Source organism: Myotis nattereri (genome assembly GCF_964212035.1).
Source record: "Myotis nattereri genome assembly, chromosome: 1".
Taxonomy (NCBI): domain Eukaryota; kingdom Metazoa; phylum Chordata; class Mammalia; order Chiroptera; family Vespertilionidae; genus Myotis; species Myotis nattereri.
The window spans coordinates 96,433,784-96,457,290 of NC_138075.1; the positions used below are offsets into that span (position 1 = coordinate 96,433,784).

The following is a 23,507-nucleotide window of genomic DNA, read 5'->3' on the forward strand; positions in this document are numbered from 1 at the left end:
TTGTAACCTAAAAGGTAAAAAAATTATATTCAGCTTCATAAAAATGTCATTAATCTTACTTGGCTGAAATGTTAAGCTGAAATGTTATGCTGATATCAAATTTCTACTTTAAAATGAAAGGCCCAATACTTAACCACTAGTAAGCTTATACATTTCTAATTTCAAAGAGAGTTTTCTTAGCTTCTGGAACAACCTGAAGCCTGTAGCCTTTAAAGTCCATATCCATGACCAGAGTGAATCCCTCCCTCCCTCCCTCCCTCCCTTTTTCCCTTCATCTCTGTTAACATGTCCTAAGCATGTCTGTGTGTAAGGAGTATATATATGTATATATATATGTATATATATATATATATATATATATATATATATATATATATATATACCTATATAATAAAAGCCTAAGCAACTTTTATGGCAGAATGACCGGAACAACCGATTACTATGATGTGCACTGACCACCAGGGGGTAGACGCTCAATGAAGAAGCTTTTCCCTGGTGGTCAGTGCGCTCCCACAGGGGGAGCACCACTCAGCCAGAAGCCGGGCTCACGGCTGGTGAGCACAGCAGTGGTGGCAGGGAGTGAGCCTAAGCTGTCAGTTGGACATCCCCAAGGGGCCTTGGACTGTGGGAGGGTGCAGGCCGGGCTAAGGGATTTCCCCCTCCCCCATGCACAAATTTCATGCACTGGGCCTCTAGAATATATATATATATATATATATATATATATATATATATATACACGTATGCAGTTTGAACAGGTGGAAAAGACTGTTAGAAGACCTGTAGACTAAGGGAAGCATGCAATTGTGAAAAGAAGCATGCATTTGTGAATACTGAGCACTGGTACACACATAGTTCTAGTGATGATTCTTCTAAGGAGAACAGTATTTCTCTACAAATCAATTCTGAATATATTAATTGAATGCCTCTTGGTCAACTAAAAAAAAGAAAGGAATGTCTTGTTCTTTGTCCTGTTAGGGAGATGACATATACTGGTGAAATTACTATAAAGATAGACATCTCAAAGGGTATAAGAAAGTTCCTAAATTCAGTAAATCTGAGAAGTGGACATTGATTCTAATTGAGTTGATTAGAGAAAGCATAATGAAAGAAATACAGCTGAGTGGGCTTTAATGGATTTTTTTGACTTTATGTTTCTTATTACCCCATCTAATAAAAGTAATATGCAAATTAACCATCACTCCATCACAAAGATGGTGGCGGCCACGGAGTTGGAGCAAGCAGAAAGCTTGGGTTGCCCCTGGCGATGGAAGAAGCCAAGCTTCCCGCCTACCCTGGCCGAACCTGGGCTCTGCTCAAGGCTACAAAGTTTCAATTATAGGAGATAAATAAATCCCAGATACCTGTTGGAAAAAAAAAAGAAAAAAGGACAGGCTGGGAGCTTGGGTCACCAGGGGGGGGGCGGGGGGCGTGGCCAGCCTGAAAATGGCCCTCAGCCCCTCACCCAGGCTATCCAGGCACCCCAGTGGGGACCTCCACCCTGAAGGGGGTGTGGCCAGCGTGAAAACAGCCCTCAGCCCCTCACCCAGGCCGGCCACACCCCCATGGGTTGAGGGTCCCCGCTGGGTGGCTTGGCCAGCCTACAAACATCCATCAGCCCATCACCCAGGCTGGCCAGGCACCCCAGTGGGGACCCCCAACCTGAAGGGGGTCTGGTCAGCCTGAAAACGGCCCTCAGCCCCTCACCCAGGCTGGCCAGGCACCCCAGTGGGACCCCCACCCTGATCTGGGACACCCTGCAGGTCAAACCAGCTGGACCCACCCATGCACTAGGCCTCTATCCTATATAATAAAAGGGCAATATGAAAATTGACCCTAACAGCAGAATGACTAGGAATGACTGGTCACTATGACACACACTGACCACCATGGGGCAGATGCTTAATGCAGGAGCTGCCCCCGGTGGTCAGTGTGCACCCACAGGGGGAGCTCTGTTCAGCCACAAGCCAGGCTGATGGCTGCAGCACAGTGGTGGTGGCGGGAACCTCTCCCGCCTCCTCAGCAGCGCTAAGGATATCCTACTGTAGCTTAGGCCTGCTCCCCGTTAGCAAGTAGACATCCCCTTGAGGGCTCCTGGGCTTCCAGAGGGATGTCTGACTGCCAGCTTAGGCCCAATTCCCCGGGAAGTGGCCAGCAGGTGGACATCCCCCGAGGGGTCCCAGACTGCAAGAGGGCACAGGCCAGGCTGAGGGACTCCCCCCCCCCCCAAATGCACACATTTTTGTGCACTGGGCCTCTAGTAGAAGATAGAATAATTTTTATTAATTTACTTTGGTCAGCTAACAGAAATCCTGTAGCAAAAATCCTGGGCTTAGATTATAATACAATGAAAGAAGACTCATCTGTATTAAATATTCTTGATAAATTAACCAAAGATGATGATACTGAAAGTGAGATTAAGATGAAGATTGCCATGCTACTTAAGCAACTGGATGTACACCTCCTCAATCATTCTCTGAAACATATTTCATTGTGAGTATTTAAAAAGATAAACCTCTAAACATTAGTGCAAAAAGTGCTTTCAGAGTTTTAGGAAAAAATGAGAAAAATAAAGTATGGGAATTATTGCTATTGATTTAACATTCAATTGTATTGGAATAAAATTTTAGTTTATCAAATAGATATTTCTAGTTCTAAAAATTAAAATTTGCTCTTAACAGTGCTAAACAGTCTAGTGGGGTTTCATCTAATTCTGAAGACATTAAGTGGCCTTAGAATATTTGGAGTCTCTTAATAAGGCTCAGATAAATTATTAAATTATAATGTAAATATTATGTAGAGTTTTCAGGTTTAAAACTTGTTCATTTTTCTAGTGCTTTCTAGTATTTTAGGATTATCATTAAGAAATAAAATGAATATTTAAGTGAATATATTTAATTTCAGTAATTCCTTGATGGTTTGACAGTGTTATGATATTATAACATGGCTAAAATTAACTGCAATTTTGTTATTGTTGTATAATTACCTCCAATTTTAATTATAAAAAATATTTCCCTTGACATAATGGTATGTCTTCATGTATATTTTATACAATCTGTTATAAAATATTTTAAACGAATGTCTAAACATTTATTTCAGAGAAATACTTTTAAATCCAGCGGCAGTTAAGAACGATATAGAACTGCTCAAATGTTTCTCGGGAAAAGGAGAACAAACAATCTTGGAATCTATCAAATATACCTCAGGTTTACATCTTCTCAGATTCATTTATGTTATATATGTTTTCATAATTATCATTCAAAATGCTTCAATAGCTACATTGGAATTTAATATTTAAGAAAATGAAAACAATTTAATAATATTTATTTTTGAGCCAACATATTTTACAAAACTCTAAGCTGATTGATAATTGGTTTCAGATTATGAATATTCAAATGGATGTCGAGCCCCACCTTGGAGGCAGATTCTGGGGGAAATTTGTTATGTGCTGGTGAAACTACATGATGTTGAAACTTTGTGCATTACTTGTAGTGAAGAAGGAGTGTTTTTAAATGGTGTAAGTGATTTTTAAAAAACAGAATTGACATTGGTGCTTAGGTTGGTGTCTTGAAGTGCAGACATGTCTCTAGGGTTGAACCCCAGTGAGCATAGATAATGAAACGCTGTTCTGTGGATTCCAGCAGATCCCTTTGCTGTGTGTGTTTGCTGTCTCAGAATTAGCCCCAGTGTCCCCATCACTGGCCAGTCTTCTAAGAAATGGCTTCCAACAGACTCATTCCACTCCATAAAAGAAAAACCTCTTTAACATAATCACAAGTACTAAACGAAAGAAAAGTCAAAAAAAGAGCACTGAGATTACACAGAAGCAATAACTGCAGCTTCTGCCCTCAGAGTTGAGGGATAAAGGGAAGAGGAGGAGGGATTGTCAAAATGTGGATGCCTGGAGGAGGTGCCCCATGCAGGTAGGACCCTGATGCCTGGGGGGGCTACTGCCAGGCTGTGCGAGTAACTTAGGATCTCAGAGGAGGACCCTTGCAGGGCTGAGGCTTAGACTCCTGGAGAGTAGACCCTGCTTGCCTGGGTGAAGGTCCCTTAGGAGCTCAGAGGAGGGTTCCCCACAAAACTTGGACTTAGACCTCTGAGGATTGGTCACTTCTAGGCTGTGCTAGTCCCCCCGGAGCTCATGTGGCCTCCATGACACTGGGACCCAGTCGTCTGAGGAGTGAATGCTGCCCAATTAGTGCTGGTCCCTCAGGAGCTTAGAGGATCTTGTCAGAGCAGAGACTCAAATCTTTGAAGATGGTGCCCTGGTAGGCCGATGAAGGTATTTCTCAGGGGAAGGGTGTGAAGAGCCCTGTTCTGGGACTACAGGGAGAAATACTTCTGGAAATTAGAACCAACTGTTGCTACTGGAAGCAACTGCCACTGCCAGGGGCGTGGGACCGTTGCTGGGGTGACGAACAGGAACAGGCGCCAAGTAGAAGGGAGCATGTCTCTTCTCTCACTTTCTGTTGACTGAAGCTAACCTGCCTGGCAAAGGTGAAACAGTTTTGCAGATTCCCAGCCCGAGTATCACACAGCAGAGTGTGGATAGGTGAGCTTTGAGCTGAGAGCGAAACAGCACATAGCCTTCTGAGTTTTCTAGATTAAAGAACTTTCGAGTCTCATATCTGTTCACTGAATTTAGCTAGAAGGAGCTCAGCTTTCTTCTCTGCAACACCCTGCCCTCAGTGTCTTCAATGTAGTTTTGGGTCTCGCTATAACCGGACAATCCATGGGTCCGTGCTGCCTGTTTCTACTTGAGCCGATTAAGCAGAGACAGGGTTAAATCATATGAGCGTTTATTCCAATACTGCTGGTATTTTAGGAGAGCAGCAGGTCATCCACAAAAATCTGCTCTGCACCCTACCATAAACCAGCTTATATTGGGTAGAAGGACAGAGATTACATGGGGAAGTCGGCAAAAAGGGCAAATGGGTAGTTTACAGATATGCAAAAGGACGGGGCGGGGGCGGGGGGCGTCTTCAAAGGGCTGGTTTCTGCAACAAAGTTGTTAATCTTTCCACGATAATATCCAGTTGAGCTCCCAGGTCCCCGGTACTTCCTTTAATCAGAACAAAACAATCATGGTTAACAGAGCATGGTTAATATGTCTTACAATTATAGCTGGTTCCCAATATTTTATTTCTGCCCCTATCACCACCAGGAAATTCTGCAGGGAGGACCCAAATCCCTAGTGGGTCCCCAGCTATTACAGGGGACTGCTTAGAGAGTTGTCACACCTGGGCTTGGGTTGGTGTCCAGTTACTGTGCCGTGTTCTTGATTACTTGTAGCGCCTTTCCTGACATACCTTAGGTGCTTTTCTGATCAGCATGACAATTAGCTTATTTCTGCAGTAGAGGAGGGAGATGGCCTAAATATAATTTTGCTTTTGGTTTGTTTTGATACTTTAGAAAAGTGAAATTTCCAATTAAAAAATAAGAAATTAAAAAAGGAATTATTTGTGTTGACTTTCCTGAGTGGGATAAGGAGCCTTTGCTTCTTATAAAAGGCCATTGATTCACAGACCAGTTTATTTGATATGGAAACATCTAAGTATTCCCCTTAGTTTAAAAATGAAACACAAGGAACATGAAACTATCCAGTAATTACAACAAAATGTATAATACACTACAGTTACATATATATTTAGTTAAGGGAGAATAATGGGGGCAGGAAAGAAGAGAGGGATGAGGGGAAAAAAAGACAAGAAGAGAGACAGAGGAAAAGGTGGAAGGACAGACAGATGGTTGCATAGAGACATAACCCTAGAAAATAAGCCTAGAGCAACCATGCTACACAGAACAAGAGAGCAGTGTGACAAATAGAAACACAGGCTTTCCTGTGGTGGCATTCTAATCTTGAGGCCTTTTATGACCTCAAAGGCTCTTGAAGTCATAATGTATTTCTCTTTAGAGGAGCCTAGAGGGAAGGAGGTTCTCACTCTCTTGCTGAATAGCAGAGGGCCCTGCTGCATATAGGAGGTACTCAGTAAAGGCTCGCTGAAAGAATGAGTGAATAGGTAACAGTACTTTAAGAGGGAAGGGTTTTGCCTTTACATTTCATATATAAAGACTATGGATCCCTTAGAGAAGAAAAAAAAATGTGTACTTGGGTTGTGATGTATTGATCAGTTTCTTATATTGCTATTATATTAAATAATAGCACAACTTTTTCTCCCAAAGGGCAAAACAGATGATGAGGAAATTAATTATGAGAGAAAAGGAGTGATTTATAAAGACCTTGTCACATGTTTAAAAGAAAAATCAGCAAAATTTTCAGAAAATATGTCTAAACAGGTAAGTTTTATAGTCTCTTTTGAACTTTCATAGCATTATATTACTTGACGATAACTTTCTATAGTGTAAAAAGTTAGAGTAAATGTGCCTGTTGTTGGGCACTGCTTTTAATTACTAGAGTGTTTTACACAATAATGTAAAGTAAGAAATATTCTAAGGTAGTACTTTAAGAATGTTTCTCATTTTCTTTAGGTGATAGATACAGTATTTCACTTTGTTTTCATTTTCCCTTTTGAATGCATAACACTAAGAATAAAGGACTCAAATCTGTTAGTAAAGCCTAGATGTTTTGAGTATTTTCATCCCATGATCACTACCTAACTGCACGTGCGTAGAACTGTGTCTTTTGTGTCCTCCCTGGTTTTTGAAATAGTGCTGAACAAAGAAAATAAAATGTTGACTAAAGTTGATAAGAGTAAGAACGATATGCAAGAAACACTAATATGTTGTACTTGATCTTCAGGCTGATTCTCAAGCTGGTGTCAGTTCAATAGAGTCCCCTGAGATGGTTTCTCAGGCCCATTTTTTCCTAACCTGCCACTTGGGAGTGCTGCCTTTTCTTCCTGGACTGTTCCTGCTCTTGTCATGGCACTTCTCTGTCTTCCTGTGGATTCTTTTTTATTTTCTAGTGTTTGATCACCTGTTTCCTGGACCTGAGTTTTCCTTTGTTGTTGCTATTTTTGTTATAAAATATATACATAAAATGTAAAATTTGCCACTTTAACCATTTTAAATACATTATCCAGTGCTATTAATTGCATTCACAATATTGCACAGCCATTACTACTGTCTCTTCCAAATCTTTTTCATCATCCCAAATTAAAACTTGTACCCATTAAGCAATAACTTTCCGGTCCTCCTTCCCTCAGCTCCTGGTAAACTCTAATCTACTTTCTGTGCCTGTGAATTTTTCTGTTTTAGAGATTTCATATAAGTAGATACATACAGTTGTCCTTTGTGTTTGGCTTATTTCACTTAGCAGGATGTTTTTGTTTTATGCAGGAAGCTGTCTGCTGAGACCAGATATAGTTTCATTTTTATTTTTTATTGTTGACAGTATTACAGATGTCTCCCATTTCTTCTGCCTTTCCCCGCCCTCACCCAGCTCCTACCCCACTCCCAGGTCTTCACTACCCTATTGCCTGTGTCCGTGGGCTATGCATATCCTATATAATAAAAGGGTAATGTGCAAATAGACCGAACGGCAGAATGACCGGTCACTATGGTGTGCACTGACCACCAGGGGGCAGATACTTAATGCAGGAGCTGCCTCCTGGTGGTCAGTGCACTCCCACAAGGGTAGCACCACTCAGCCAGAAGCCGGGCTGATGGCTGGCAAGCACAGTGACAGTGGCGGGAGCCTCTCCTTCCTCCGCGGCAGTACTAAGGAAGTCCAACAGCCAGGCCTAAGCCATCAGTTGGACATCCCCCAAGGGCTCCCAGACTGCGAAAGGGTACAGGATGGGCTGAGGGACCCGCCCCCCGAGCACACGAATGTCATGCACTGGGCCTCTAGTAAGTGTATAAGTTCTTTAGTTTAGCTCTCCTCATTACCCCACCCCCACATTGAGGTATGTCAGTCTGTTCTATGCCCCCATGCTTAGGGTCTTATTTTATTAATTAGTTTTGTTCATTAGATTCTACAAATAAGTGAGACCATGTGATAGTTAAATATAGTACCTGTGGGCTTTTCATGTAGGGCCTTGATCATGTTAAGGAAGCTTTTTCTGTTCAGTTTTCCTTTTCTTGGTACACCCCATAAATTTGGTAGAGCTTTCTGAGTAGCACAGGCACATAAGAGGGAAAAATTGATGGCTAACATGCCTGAAAATATCTTTATTCTTTTCTCTCAGTTGTTTCTATAATGGCAGTTTGAAAATAATTTTTACTTAGAATTTTAAAGGCATTTACTTAAGTTACCTGGTTGCTTTGCTTTGCCATCTAATAAAGTCTTTAGGATGATGTTATGGTTGGTGTCGGTTGTTAGTTTTTTCATTAATGATACATGCATAAAAATCATATGTGCATAAAAATGGAAAATATTTTTTGTGTTTTATCTTTAATCATTGTTTTCCTCTCTGTTCTTTTTTTGAAATGTACTTGTTGGATGTTGGACCTCTGAAATTGATCCTCTGATTATATTTTCTGTCACCCCCCTCACCCTTCTATAAATATTTCTTTACTTTATCTTTCAAATATTGCACATATCCTTAAAATTTAAGCTCTCTTATTTTCTTATTTTTAACATTCTGTTTATGGATATTTATTTTTACATAACATATGCTTTTATTTCTCTTGGGTAAAACCTAGGAGTTAAATGGCAAGGTCATATGATAGTTGTATGTTTAATTTTTTAAGTAACTGGAAAACTGCTTTGCAAAGTGGTTGTAATATTATACATTCACTCTGGTTGTGTATGAGAGTCCCAGTTCTTCCACATAGTCATTATAATTGACATGGTCAGTTCTTTAATTTTAGACATCCTTATAGGTGTATACTGGTACCTCAGTGAATTTTAATTACCATGTCTTGAATGCACCCTTTTATATGCTTATTTTCCATTTATATATCTTATAGGCTGAAGTGGCTATTCAGATATTTTTCATATTTTTATTGGATTGTTTGATTTCTTATTTTTTCATTGCAAGAGATATCTATATTTATATGCTTGGCTTATGTATTCTGTCAGATATATGATTTATACATATTTTCTCCCAGTTTGTGACTTATTTCATTTTCCAAATAGGGTCTTTCAAAGAGCAAATGCCCTCAACTTTGATGAAGTCCAACTTATTAATTTTTATAGTGTTATATCTAATAAAGCTTTGTGTAAACCAGTGTCACAAAAATTTTCTTCGGTGTATTCTTCTAGAAGTTTTCAAATGCTGTTTTACATTTTAGACCTGCAGTACATTTTCTATTTTATACATGATATGACTATAGATGAGAGTTCCTTTTTCCCCTTTTGCATGTAGATATATAATTATTTCATCACCATTTAAAAAAATCTATCCTTTGTCCACTGAATTACCTTTATACCTTTATCAAAAATTAGTTACCCATATGTGTGGGTGTATTTCTGTTCCTGTTTTTATACCAGTATCACACTGTCTTGATTTATTGTAGTTTGTAAGTCTTGAAGTCAGGTTGTGTCAATACTCCAATGTTATTGTTCTTTTTCAAAGTTGTTTGGCTAATCTATATCTTTTGCATGTCCAAAAAGAATATTAAAGTCAGCTGGTCAATTTATTCATAAAAAGCCTGAAGGATTTATGATTGAGGTTGTATTGAATTTGTAGATAAATTTAGGGAGGATTTATATCGTAACAACATTGAAGTTTCTAATCCATGACCACAGTATGTCTTGCCGTTTATTTAGGTCTTATTTTATTTCTCTCAGCAATGCTTTGTAACTTGCTGGGCATGGATCTTAAATCCTCTTGTGAAACCAGTCTGTGTTGGGGCTATCATTAATGCTAGTTTTAAAATTTTGATTTCTGATTATTTGTTGCTTCTATATACAAATACACTTGATTTTTGTATGTTAGTTATATATCCTGAAACCTTGCTAAAGTTACTAGTTCTAGTATCTGGTTTGTAAATTCTAGAGGATTTTTTATGTAGATGATCATGTTAGTCCTCACTTGAGGTTATTTTTCCTATTAATTTTTGGAGAGAGTGGAAGGCAGGGAGGGAGAAGAGGGGAGAGAAAGAAAGAGGGAGGCGGGGGTGAGAGAGAGAAAGAGAGAGAAAGAAGGGGAGAGAGAACAGAACATCGATTTGAGAGACATATCCATTGATTGCCTCTTGCACACACCCTGACCTGGGCAGAGGATAGAACCTACAACCCAAGTATGTGCCCTTGACAGGGTTTGAACCCTCGAACCTTTGGTGTGCTGACCGATGCTCTAACCATGGAGAACATCAGCCAGGACACCATCCTGTATTTTTCAGATGCTTAAAAAGGATGTGTATTCTGCTGTATTGGGTGGCTTGTTCTATAAATGTGGATTACATCACGTGGTTTTTGGTGATGTTCAGTTCTTCTGTAACCTTACTGATTTTCTATCAGTTGTTGAGAAAGGGGTGTTGAAGTCCTCCAACTACAATTGTGAATTTGTCTATTTCTCCTTTTACTTCTGTTTTTGTGTTTGCACCTCTGCATATGCATTTAGGAGGGTTAAATCTTTTTGATAGATTGACCATTTCATCATTGTATAAAATCAGTCTCTGTCCTTGGTAATTTTCTTTTTTCTGAAGTTTACTTAATCTTTTGGTAATGTAGCCTCTTCTGCTTTCTTTTAACTAATGTTTGCATGGTATATTTGTCCTCTCCCTTTACTTCCAAGCTACCTATCCTATATAATAAAAGGGTAATATGCAAATTGACCTTTATGGCAGAATGACAGTTCGCTATGTCATGCACTAACCACCAGAGGGGCAAACACTCAACACAGTGTGCTCCCTCAGGGAGAGCTCTGCTCAGCCACAAGCCAAGCCTCTCCCACTTCCTCAGCAGCACTAAGGATGTCTGACTGATGGCTTAGGCCCACTGTCATTAGTTGGACATCCCCCAAGGGCTCTCAGACTGCCAGAGGGATGTCTGACTGCCAGCTTAGGCCCAATCTCCCAGGGAGTGGGCCTAAGCTGGCAGGTGGACATCCCCCGAGGAGTTCTGGACTGCAAGAGGGTGCAGGCCATGCTGAAGGAGCCCCCTCGACAAGTGCACGAATTTTCATGTACCAGGCCTCTAGTATCTTTATATTTGAATTGAGTTTCTTGTAGCTAGTATGTAAGATGAGTCATTTTTAAAAATCTACTCTGTGAAACTCTAATTGGTGTGTTTAGATCATTTACATTTACTTATTGATATGTTAGGGCTTAAGTCTGCCAGTTTAGTTTGTTTTCTGTTCATAGTTTTTCTTTGGATTACTTGAATAACTTTTTTTAAAATTTCATTTTGATTTACCCATCCACAGTGTTTTCAGTGCATCTCTTTGTATGGATTGTTTTGTAGTGGCTGTTTTATTACATTATGCATACATAATAGATCATAATCTACTTATCTTTTTACCAGTTTTCATGAAGTATACAAATAATCTCACCCTTTAAATCCCTTACCTTCTCTCATCCTATCTAATAAAGAAGGAATATGCTAATTGACCTTCACACCATTGCAAAGATGGTGGCACCCACAGCCAATAAGGAGGTAATATGCTAATTGACTGACCCACCCTCAAATATGGCAGCACCCACAGTCACAAAATGGTGTTGCCCAATCCCCTCAGCCCCGCTGGGGCAGCAGTCGCATGGGAAGGCCCGGCTACTTCATGTGCCTGCCTCTGGAGTCCCCCAGTCCCCTCAGCCTCCCAGCTGCCCAGGGCTGCCCAAGGCTCAGGTAACCAGGGCCGGCCAAGGTTTGCACTGCTGGCAGTGGCAGCAGCAAAGGTGTGATGGGAGTGTCACCTTCCCCTGATTGCCGGGTCGCCTCCTGCCCCTGAGGGCTTCCAGACTGTGAGAGGGGGCAGGCTGGGCTGAGGGACCCCTCCCTCCAGTGCATGAATTTTCATGCACCGGACCTCTAGTTTATAATATAATTGTCTTTATTTCCTTTCCATACATTGAAATGAGACAATGTTAAATTTTTTACTTCAACAGTGAAGCATCATTTAGAAAGTCTTTTGTATTTACCACTGCTTTCACTGTTCTCTTCTTTTCTGATTGTGCAAGTTTCCTTCTTTTATCATATCCTCTCTGTTTAAGAACTTACTCTGTTATGGTAGGACTGTTGGTGACAAACTCTCTTAGTTCTCCTTTATCTGAGAACTTCTTGAATTCTCCTTCATTGCTGAAGAATATTTTCCCTAGATATGGTATTCTTGGTTGACAGCTCTTTACTTTTAGCACTTGAAAAATGTTATTCTAGTCATTCTGGCCTCCATGGTTTCTCATGAGAAATCTATTGTAATTGTTTTTCCCTTATAGGTAAAATATTGTTTTTCTCTTGCTGCTAAGAATTTTCCTTGTCTTTAGTTTTATGGTTTGCTTATTATGTGTCTTGGCAAGGATTTTTTGGGTTTATTGTGTTTAGGTTTTTTTTTCTCCTCTTCTTAAATATTAGATTTATGTCTTTTTCCAAGTTTGGGAAAATTTCAGACATTCTTAGAATACATTTTTCAGTCTGACCTTCTTACTCTTCTCCTTCTGGTTCTCTGGTGACATATATGTTGAATTTTTTTCTTTTTTTCTTTTGTCATGTGCACACACAGATCTGGAGGGTCTGTTCATATTTTTTTCCCAATCTATTTTCTCGTTCAGATTGGGTAATTTCTCTTGCTATATCCTCAAATTAATGGATTCTCTCCTCTATCCTCTCTATTCTCTTGCTGAACTTACCCAGTGAGTTATTTTGGTTCATAAACTTCAGTTTTGAAATTTCCATCTGGTTCTTCTTTATATCTTCTATTCATTTGTTGAGACTTTCTTGTTCATTTGTTTCAAGTTTCCGTAATTACTCATTGAAGCACTTATATGATAACTGCTTTAAAATCTTGTCAGATTATTCTAATATCTAGTTCATCTTGATATAAGCATCTATTCATCATCCTTTCTCATTCAAGTTGTGATCTTCTTGGTTCTTGATATAATGAGCGATTTTGTATTGTGACTTGGACATTTTGTCATTATGTTGTGAAACTTTGGATTTTATTTAAATCTCTTGTTTTAGCAGGTCTTCCTGATGCCTCACTGGTGGAGGTCTGTGGGTATGGTAAGGTGGGAGTGAAAGTCCAAGTTCCCCACTTAGTGTCAATTGACAACCGTGGTGATACAAGTGCTTCATTATTGCTGGGCAGGGATGGAAGTCTCCCATGGGCCTCTTCTGACACTGACTTGGGTAGAAGGGAGAGGGTGCTTTATTATCGTCTTCCCAGGAGGCCTCTACTTAAAACACTGGACATGAGCCCATCACTGCTTGGTTGTGGTGATGTTCCTGTCATTGTATTAAATTCAATGCCCTTGTACTAAGAGAAGATATTTTGTTATGATTTTAGTTCTTTTAAACATGTTGATGTTTATTTTATTGCCCAAATTATGATCTATTCTGATGAGTTTTTCCTTGTCCATTTGAGAAGAGTGTTTATTCTGCTGCTGTTGGCTGGAGTGTCCTATAAATATCAATTAAATCAAGTTGATTTATAGTGTTGCTCAGGTCTTCAATATTCTTTTTTTTCCTATATATTCTTTTTAAAAAAATCTTTATGTTCTTTTATAGGAGCAAGATTCCTAACCAGTATACAGTGATGTATTCATTAAATAGACCTATGCAGAAATTACATACTGTCCAGCTAGATATGTTTTATTACACTTTGCCTATTGATGGAATACTAGTAGTTCCACTTATAAAGTTTTATACATCAAATAGCTTTGAATTTGACCAGGTTGTCCATTAATTCATCTCTGAAAAAATTAACTGGCATTTAATTTCAGCTACTATGTTTTACAGCATTAAAAAGCTTAGGCATTAGGTAGCTCTTCAAAATGTTGTTCTATGCACAATGGCATCTAACAGACAGAGCAGAGTCCATCATCTCACCCAGATTCACACAGACGGTTCTCACTGGAGAACGATAAGCTAACTAGCTGGTATTTAAGGGACAAAAGTTCTCCTAACCTGAGTTTCTTAACCACCAACACGGACTTCTTACTCTGCAAGCCTGTCTTCTGGGCTACCTTTATAGTGCCAGTGAAGACATGCCAGCCATAGCCCCGTGTGTAACTCAGCATGAGAGCACCAGGTCTGTCTGGTGGCGGTGGCCGGCACTGTTATTATATCCAGGTAAATAGAGACCCATTTTTAAAATGCCAATTTGATATACAAAATTAAAGGTACAACTAAGTTTGATTGAGCTAAGTTTGCACAATCTGGAATTCTAAATGATTTGAAAATTTTCAGAAACTGATAGCAAATTGTACTCATGGTGTTTCCCCGACATTAATACACTGATTAATCACCCAAATTGATTCAAACCCCTTTACTCAGTCCACATAGCCCTGAGATCATCCTGCAAAGTGCGTACCAAAAAATACGGAGTTAGGTTAACAAAGTTTGACAATATGTTATACAAGTCAAACTTGAAATCTGTTCTGAGAGAAAAGCACCAAGTCCTTTATATACACATTTAGTTTTATTGTAACAAAGCAACTTGTACTCTTTTAATGTTTAAAACTGAGCATCATTTTTCCTTTCCAGTGAAACAAAAAAAAAATTTAAAAATAAACAGGAACAAAATTACAATAGAGAAATGTCAATTCTGAATAAGATCCTACAGGTTCTGCTGATTCTCCCATTGAGTGGCAGGGCTCCAGTCATCACGAGGAGAGAATTTTATTTTAAAAGTGTCATCTTAGACTGCAAAGATGTCTGTTAAACATCACAATTAAACATGCCAAAGGAGAAGCCATGTTGTCAAAATGCCCACTTAACCCACCCAAACATCTCAAACCCACCCTTTGCTGACCTTCTGTAACCCCCCCCCCCCTTTTTTAAGTTTTTCTTTTTCTTTTTTTAAACAAGAGAATCTAGACAGGTACATGTTGGCAAATGCTAACTGTCCATATTTACATAGAGACACAGTGTAATCTCTGAGCCCAATATGCAGAGAAAGGAGGAAAAAGGCTAGAGCTGGGGCTTAGCAACCTCCAGCTCCCAGCAGAGCTAAGGGAGCAGAAGGTTTTTCTTTTTTTCCCACAGAGCACGGTGGTGTTGATTCCATTAAGTTTTTCTTGAGACAGGAAGGGATAAAAATGAATTTGGACCAGAAAGGGGCAAAGATTCTTTTCCCACAGTATTCTGTTCAAGGTACATCCCCCGCCCCCAAATAAGGTGAGAACAGGGGTGTAAAGGAGAGAAAGAAAAAAGACCTCAAAAACAGGGCGATTGAGCACAAGGGGCGGGTGGGGGGGACGGGGGGGGGCGGAGAAAAAGAAAAAACAACAACAATGCAACTTGTTCCCAGGGACTGGAGAAAATTAAAAAAAGGTTGGAATCCATCAGTGTTCATTAATCATCTCCTTCATCTTCCTCTCCTACTTCCCCCTCATCATCTTCAACTTCTTCACCTTCATCCTCATCCCCTTCTTCATCAATATCTCCCAACCTTCCTCTTCCTCATTATCATCTATATAGTCTTATTAATTTTTTTGTCAGCTCATTTTATTGATTACTGAGAGAGAAGTTTTGAATTGTTCCAATTGTGGATTTATCTTATTTTTGCTTTTAGATCTGTTTTTGCATCATATATTTTGAAGTTCTCTTGTTTAGTTAATACACAATTAGAATTGTGTGTTAATTGACTCTGTTATTATGTATCTCCCTCTTTATCCTTGATAATATTATTTATTTTGAAGTCTATTTTGTCTGATTTTAATATAGCTATTCTACTTCCTTTTAATTGTTTTTAATGGAAGATTTTCTTTAGCATTTTACTTATGATAATTTATATTTTTAATACAAAGTACTTTCTTTTAGAGCACAAATAGTTGTGTTTTCCTTTTTCATCCATTTTTATTTAGCATAACTAGTGATAAAATTGAATTTAAATTTACTATCTTGCTAGTTTTTTATATTGTCCCATTTGTTCTTTTTCCTTTTTTTCCCTTTTGTTTAGGTCCTTTTGAATTGAGCTCTTAGATATGATTCAATTTTATTCATGCTATTCATTAGTCAGTTACACTTTTTAAAAAGTTTCTTAGTTGCTGCCCTAGGGCTTCATCTACACTAATAAAAGAGAAAAATGGTAATTGGCGTACGGCGCTACCCTTTTCATTGGCTAATCAGGGCTATATGCAAATTAACTGCCAACTGAGATGGCAGTTAACTGCCAACAAAGATGGTGGCTAATTTGCATATGTAGGCACAATGCAGGGAGGCGAAAGGGAAAGCAGGAAGAAGCCCCCTGCCACTGACAGTGATCGGAAACCCAGGGGGGAGCTAAGAGCTGGGGGGCAGGGCAAAGGTGGCCCTGGGGCCGCCTTTGCCCTGCCCCCCAGCCATGATCAGAGAATCAGGTGCCTTTGCCGCCCTGGCCAGTGATAGCAGGAAGTAGGGGTGGAGCCAGTGATGGGAGATGGGCACGATCGAAGCTGGCAGTCCCTGGAGCTAGGGGTCCCTTGCCTGGGCCTAAAGCGGAGCCCACGATTGCGGCGCCCCCCGCTGCCACTGTGGGTCCCCGCTGCCCGGGCCGGATGCCTAGGCCAGAGGCGTTAGGCCTGGGCAGGGGCGGAGCCTGCAACCGCGGGGAGCTGGGGATCCCCTGCCCAGGCCTGACACCTCTGCCGGAGGCCTCAGGCCTGGTCAAGGGGTCGATCCGGTGATTGGTGATCGGAGGGTGATGAGGGTCAACTCCTCTGGCCGAAGCATCAGGCCTGGGTGGGGGTCGGAGCCGGGGGTTGGAGGGATATGATGGTCCCCTTGCCCAGGCCTGAAGCCTGGGTCAGAGGCGTCAGGCTTGGGCGGGGGGTGGAGCAAGCGATCAGAGGGAGATGGGGGTCCCCTGCCCAGGCATGATTCCTGGGCCAGAGGCCTCAGGCCTGGGCGGGGGTCAGAGCCAGTGATCAGGGGGAGATGGGGGTCCCCTGTCCAAGCCTGACACCTCTGGCGGAGGCGTCAGGCCTGGGCAAGGGGCCGATCAGGCCATCGGAGAGTAATGGGGGTCTATGCCTCTGGCCGAGGCATCAGGCCTGGGCAAGGGGCAGAGCCAGCAATCGGAGGGGCCTGGGGGTCCCCTGCCCAGGCCTGACTCCTGGGCCAGAGGCATCAGGCCTGGGCTGGGGGCAGAACCAGTGATGGGGGGAAATGAGGGTCCCCTGCCCAGGCCTGACACCTCTATCAGAGGCGTCAGGCCTGGGCAAGGGGCCAATCCTGCGATTGGAGGGTGATGGGGGTCAACACCTGAGGGCTCCCAGTATGTGAGAGGGGGCAGGCTGGGCTGAGGGACACTCCCCCCCCCCCCACCCAGTGCACGAATTTCGTGTACCGGGCCCCTAGTGTGTATGTATGTATATATATATACATATATATATATGTATATACATAGAATTTATTATGTCCCACTTTAAATAATACTATACAATTTCACAAATATTTTAAGAACCTCATGATAGTGTACTTGAATGCCTCTCCCTGTCCTTTGTGCTATTGTTATCATATATTTTATTTTTATGTACTAACCCCTCAAAACAGTTACTACTTATGCTTCAGTAAATTATATTTTAGAATGATTAAAAATAATAGTTTTATATTTATTTTTTCCATTTCTATAAATATGTTTATTTTTGCCATTTCTATAGATTATTTCTCTGTATAGATCCAGTGTTTCTGACTGGTATGATATTCCTTGTGATTGAAGGATTTCACTAACATTTCTTCTAGCACAGGCCTTCTGATGGTGAATTCTCTTGGTTTTTGTTCATCTGTGAAAGCCTTTATTTTCACCTTCAAATTTGAAAGATATTTTAGGTGTCAGTATATAATTTTGAGTTGACAGGTTTTTCCTCCCCTATTAGTACTTTAAAGACATAATTTACTTTCTTCTAGCTTGCGTTGTTTCTGGTGAGAAGCCTCTTTAAACCATTATGTTTTCTCCTCTATCTATAATGTGTCTTGCATGTCTGACTCGGTAAAGATGTTCTTTTTATCCTTGGTTTTAGCAATTTGAATATGATGACTCCCAGTCAATATAGGGTTTGAATCTAATTTTTTCTAGTGGTGGTGGAGAGTGAGGAGGTTTTGCCCTGCAGTTGTCTCTGTGTGTGCTGCAGCAGAGGTGAAGTTAGGAACATCACATTACTATCAGTGTAACTCCATTCGAGGCCTTGGTGCTGAAGTTATCCTTAGTCAATTGTGTCAGTGAGCAACAGAAGATGCGTCTGAGACTGCCTTTTCTGAATTTATCACCAATGTTAATTTTCAGATAGCACTAGAAAATTCAGAAGGGATATCATTGTAAATACGGTACTTAATTTTTTCTTTAATAAAGCAAATTAAATTTAATGAAGAACTGCAAAAGGAAAAGAATCAGCCTAATGAGACACCTAAGAAGGAAGCAGCAGGTGCCTTACGTAAAGCTAATCCTGGCTCAGACAAGAGTACGTTGGAGAAGAACCAAATTAATTTTGGGAAGAATCACATGATCAAGAGATTAAAGCCAAGTTTAAACTGGAAGACCACTGTTGATTCCAAAGAGTATGTATACATTTGCATGATGGGATTGTAAAACCATCTTTAGTGACCATATTTGCCTAATTTTTCACAGAACTTTATTTCATAGTAGAAAATACAGAGTAGTATTCTTTCCTGCTCCTCTTCCTATTTCAAGCAGAGAGATTTGACAGGCAACAGGGTTTATATATGGGTTCTGGAAACGGAATGGAAGAACACAATTCACTTTCATGTAGTTGGTAAGTTGGGCAAATAACTTGAAAAAGATGATACAACACACGGAGAAATCACATGGGCTACTTGTTAAGTGGGAGGTGAATTTTTAAATTCAGCTTTTTGTATGTGCTTATTTTTTTAAATTAAGAATTTACCTAAGTGTTTAATGAAAACCAAGTAGGTGCCAAAGACTATGCTAAAGCTGGGGATACATAGAAAATCAGATACAGGCCTTTCCGTAACATTGGGTGGAGAAGGTAAAAAAAATAGACAACTACAATCAAAGCAGTAATCCACTAGATTAAAAGCTACAGAGTAAAGGCCTTTCACAATGATGGCAGCCTGTGAAGACATGTTCCTAGTACAAAGGAATACTGAACAAATTGCTTCTTCATTATAGAAAGTGCATGACTGTGCTCAAAGGAAATTCTCTGTGTCTGGAAAACACATAATTTGGGGGCATGAAAATGTTGGAATACTTGTATACATTTCTATTTTAATTTCCTATTAATCATCAAAAAGTAACTAATAAAGAACGTTTTTAGACACAGAACCTCACTTCATGAGGAAAAACATGGCGGAAGACTTGAAAAGTCAGCAACATCTGTTTCATCTGGAAAAGCACAATGGGTTCGGTATGTTTCTGTTAACCAGTTCTTTAACACCATTTCTTACATGATATGCTAACTAATCCTAACTAATGGCATTCTTACTCTTAGGGTGCCAAGATATCTATATTGCCAGTTACTAGTAATGTTTTGCACAATGATCATACTGGATTTCTTTTAGTGCAGAGCTGGAAGAAATGGCAGAAATCTCACATTAGGAAATTTTCAACTTGGGAACAAAAACAAACTTTAAGATACTCTACTACATTTATACTACTTGGGGGGGGTGTGTCAATATCATAAACACTTTAATTTGTCTGACAATTCTTCAACTTTTTATTTTTAAATAACTATAGAGTCACACAAAGTTACAGAGGTACTACAGAGAGGTCTCATCTCCCCTTCACCTAGCTTCCCCCAAAGGTGACATCTAGGGTAACTACAGCATAATATCAAAACCAGGAGGGTAGCACTGGTACAATGTATATGTATACTTCATGCCATTTTGTCACATGTAAATGGTGTGGTAATGTGGCAATCCAGAAACAGGACTATTCCATCACTACACAGAGCTCCCTCCTGCTACCCCTTATAGTCAAACCCACTCCCTTTCCCACATTATTCCCAGTCCCTGGCAACTGTTAATCTGTTTTCCATTTCTATAATTTTGTCATTTTGAGAATGTCATATAAACATAATCATAAATTTTTTGTACTGGCTGTGTTTTTCATTTAATACTCTTGACATTCATCCAAGTTGTGTCATGTATTAGTAATTTGTCTCTTTTTTTTGCTAAGTAGTATTCCATGGTATGGATGTACCATACTGTAATTTCTCACTTATTGAGGGAAATTTTCATTCCTCTCATTTTTTGGCTATTACAATTAAGGTGGTTGTAAATAATTATAGACAAATTTCTATATGGATGTAAGCTTTCATTTCTCTAGGACAGCGGTTCTCAACCTGTTGGTCGTGACCCCTTTGGCGGTCGAACGACCCTTTCACAGGGGTCGCCTAAGACCATCCTGCATATCAGATATTTACATTATGATTCATAACAGTAGCAACATTACAGTTACGAAGTAGCAACAAAAATAGTTTTATGCTTGGGTCACAACATGAGGAACTGTATTAAAGGGCCAGAAGGTTGAGAACCACTGCTCTAGGATAAATGCCTAATTGCCAACACATGTAATAATTGTGTGTTTAGCTTTGTAAGACATTGCCAGATTCTTCCAGAGTGGCTGTACCATTTTACTATCCTACTAGCAATGTATGAGACTCACTTTCTTCTTATCCTTGCCAACATTTGGTATTGCCATATTTTTTTATTTTCACTGCACTAAAAGATGTATAGTGTTGTCTTATTATGGTCTTAGCATTTCCTAAAATGGCTAGTGATATTAAACATCTTTTCATGAGCTTATTGCTCATGTATGTTCTTCAATGAAATGTCTTGTATGTCTTTTGCTTATTTTCCAATCAGATCATGTTTTGTTTTTAAATGTTGTGTTTTGAGAGTTCTTTATCTATTTTGGGTATCCTAGGTTGGATATGTAGTTTGCAAATATTTTTTCCTCTCTGTAACTTGTTTTTTTCATTCTCTTAATATAGGGTCTCTCATAAAACAACTTATTAATTTTGATAAAGCTCAATGTATAGATTTTTTCTTTCATGGATTGTGCTTTTGATGTCATGTCTAAGAAATCTTTATGATGCCTCTAGTCCTGAAGATTTTCTTTGTTTTTCTCTAAAAGTTGTGTTATTTTTACATTAAAGACTGTGATCCATTTTGAGTTAATTTTATATATAAGGTGTGAGGCTTAGTCCAAGCTTCACTTTTTTGCCTATGGATGTCTCCAGCACCATTTGATGAAAAGACTGTCTTTTCATCATTGAATTGCTTTTGCATTGTTTAAAAAAAACCAGTTGGGTGTGCTTATGTGAGTCTATTTCTGGGTCTCTATTATATTCAGTTGATTTTTATCTGTAGCCTTTCATGAATACCACACTGTCTTGATTACTGTAGCTATATAGTAAATCTTGAAATATGGTAAAGTGGTTATTCTCACCTTCTTTTAAAAATTGTTTTTGCTATTCTAGTTTCCTTCCTTTTCACACAAATTTAGGATAATCTTGCTATCTCTATTTAAAAAAATGTGCCAAGGATTTTGATGTTTTTACTATGTAGAGTAATATAATCTATAAACACTATGTGTGTCTTCATTTGGACTTTTTATTTATTTTACCAGCATTATGTAGTTTTCAGCATACAAGTCCTGTACAAAAAGTTGTTAGATTTAATATCTGGAACTAGAGAATCCAGTACAATGCTGAATAGCAGTGGTCAAAGTGGACATTCTTGTTTGTTCTCCATTTTAGGGGAAAATGTCTTTCACTATAGTAAGTACAATGATAGTGTCGGTTTTGTACATATTCTTTATCAAGTTGAGGAAGTGCCCCTCTGTTCTTGGTTTTTTTTTTTTTTTTTGAGAGTTTTTATCATTAGGTACATGTTGCTGAAATAGTAATGTTATAAGCATGTACATGCTGTAACATAAATATATTTATTATATGTTGTTGTTATTATTCTTAGTAAGAGTGCTGACAAGGTTGAGGAAATTGTTAGTGAGAGCTCCTCAGAGAGTGAAGAAGATGAAGAACCACCTGATCATCGCCAGGAAGCAAATGCAGATTTGCCATCGGAATATTGGCAGATTCAGAAGCTGGTGAAATATTTGAAGGTAAGACAGACCCTTTGTACTATGTTTGCAATGTTTATTTTTAAATCCTTGCCCCAAAATGTATATTCTGCTTCCAAGTTTATTGTGTTTCTTTCAAATAAGGGTTGTAGGAACCCTATTTTTTTTTAATATTTTTTATTGATTAAGATATTACATATGTGTACCCTCTACCCCCCCCCCCCGCTCATCCCCTCACCCCCCCCCCCCCGTTGTCCGTGTCCATTGGTTAGGCCTATATGCTTGCATATAAGTCCTTTGGTTAATCTTTCCCCCTTGCCCCCACCCTCCCCTACCTTCCCTCCAAGGCCCGACAGTCCAATCAATGCCTCTCCATCTCTGGATCAGTCCTTGTTCATCAGTTTATGTTGTTCATTATATTCCACAAATGAGTGAGATCCTGTGGTATTTATCCGCTCTCCAGTTCCATCCATGCTGTGGCAAACGGTAAGAGTTCCTTTTTCTTCTTCCTCTTCTTAAAGAATACCTTTCAGCATTTCATATAATGCTGGTTTGGTGGTGATGAACTCCTTTAGCTTTTTCTTATCCGTGAAGCTCTTTATCTGACCTTCCATTCTGAATGATAGCTTTGCTGGATAAAGTAATCTTGGTTGCAGGTTCTTGCTATTCATCTCTTTGAATATTTCTTGCCACTCCCTTCTGGCCTGCATGGTTTCTGTTGAGAAATCAGCTGACAGTCGAATGGGTACTCCCTTGTAGGTAACTGACTGTCTTTCTCTTGCTGCTTTTAAGATTCTCTCTTTATCTTTTGCTCTTGGCATTTTAATTATGATGTGTCTTGGTGTGGTCCTCTTTGGATTCCTTTTGTTTGGGATTCTCTGCGCTTCCTGGACTTGCAAGTCCATTTCTTTCACCAGGTGGGGGAAGTTTTCTGTCATTATTTCTTCAAAAAGGTTTTCAATATCTTGCCCTCTCTCTCCTTCTGGTACCCCTATAATTCTGATGTTGGTACGCTTGAAGTTGTCCCAGAGGTTCCTTACACTATCTTCGTATTTTTTGAATCTCTTTTCTTTTTTCTTTTTCGGTTGGGTATTTTTTGTTTCTTTGTATTTCAAATCTTTGACTTGATTCTTGGGATCCTCTTGTCTGCTGTTGGATCTCTGTAAATTATTCTTTATTTCAGTCAGTGTATGCTTAATTTCTAGTTGGTCCTTTTTCATGTCCTCCATGGTCTCACTATACTCCTTGAGGGATTCATTAAATTTATCGGCGGTTTCCATAAAATTCTTGAAAAACCTTATAAATGTGGCCTTGAACTCTATATCCAGTCGTTTGCTTTCCTCCGTTTCTGCCATTTGTGACCTGTTTCTTTGTCTCCGCATTTTGGCTGCTTCCCTGTGTTGATAGAGTGGCCCTGCGCTCCAGGTGTCCCGTAGGGCCCAGTGGCTCAGCCTCCCCAGT

At 39.6% G+C, this 23,507-nt stretch overlaps 1 protein-coding gene across 1 annotated transcript in view; it reads left to right on the top strand.

The window, feature by feature from the left end:
• The window catches only part of ODAD2 (outer dynein arm docking complex subunit 2), a gene marked incomplete at its 5' end in the record, with an annotated part of 240,053 nt that overhangs the window by 30,073 nt on the left and 186,473 nt on the right, over positions 1-23,507 (top strand). The window contains 7 exons of the mRNA XM_081099802.1: positions 2,301-2,493; positions 3,100-3,206; positions 3,381-3,517; positions 6,187-6,300; positions 18,339-18,544; positions 19,282-19,371; positions 21,941-22,088. Coding sequence (XP_080955928.1) covers positions 2,301-2,493; positions 3,100-3,206; positions 3,381-3,517; positions 6,187-6,300; positions 18,339-18,544; positions 19,282-19,371; positions 21,941-22,088 — 995 coding nt within the window. The remainder of the gene's footprint in view (positions 1-2,300; positions 2,494-3,099; positions 3,207-3,380; positions 3,518-6,186; positions 6,301-18,338; positions 18,545-19,281; positions 19,372-21,940; positions 22,089-23,507) is intronic.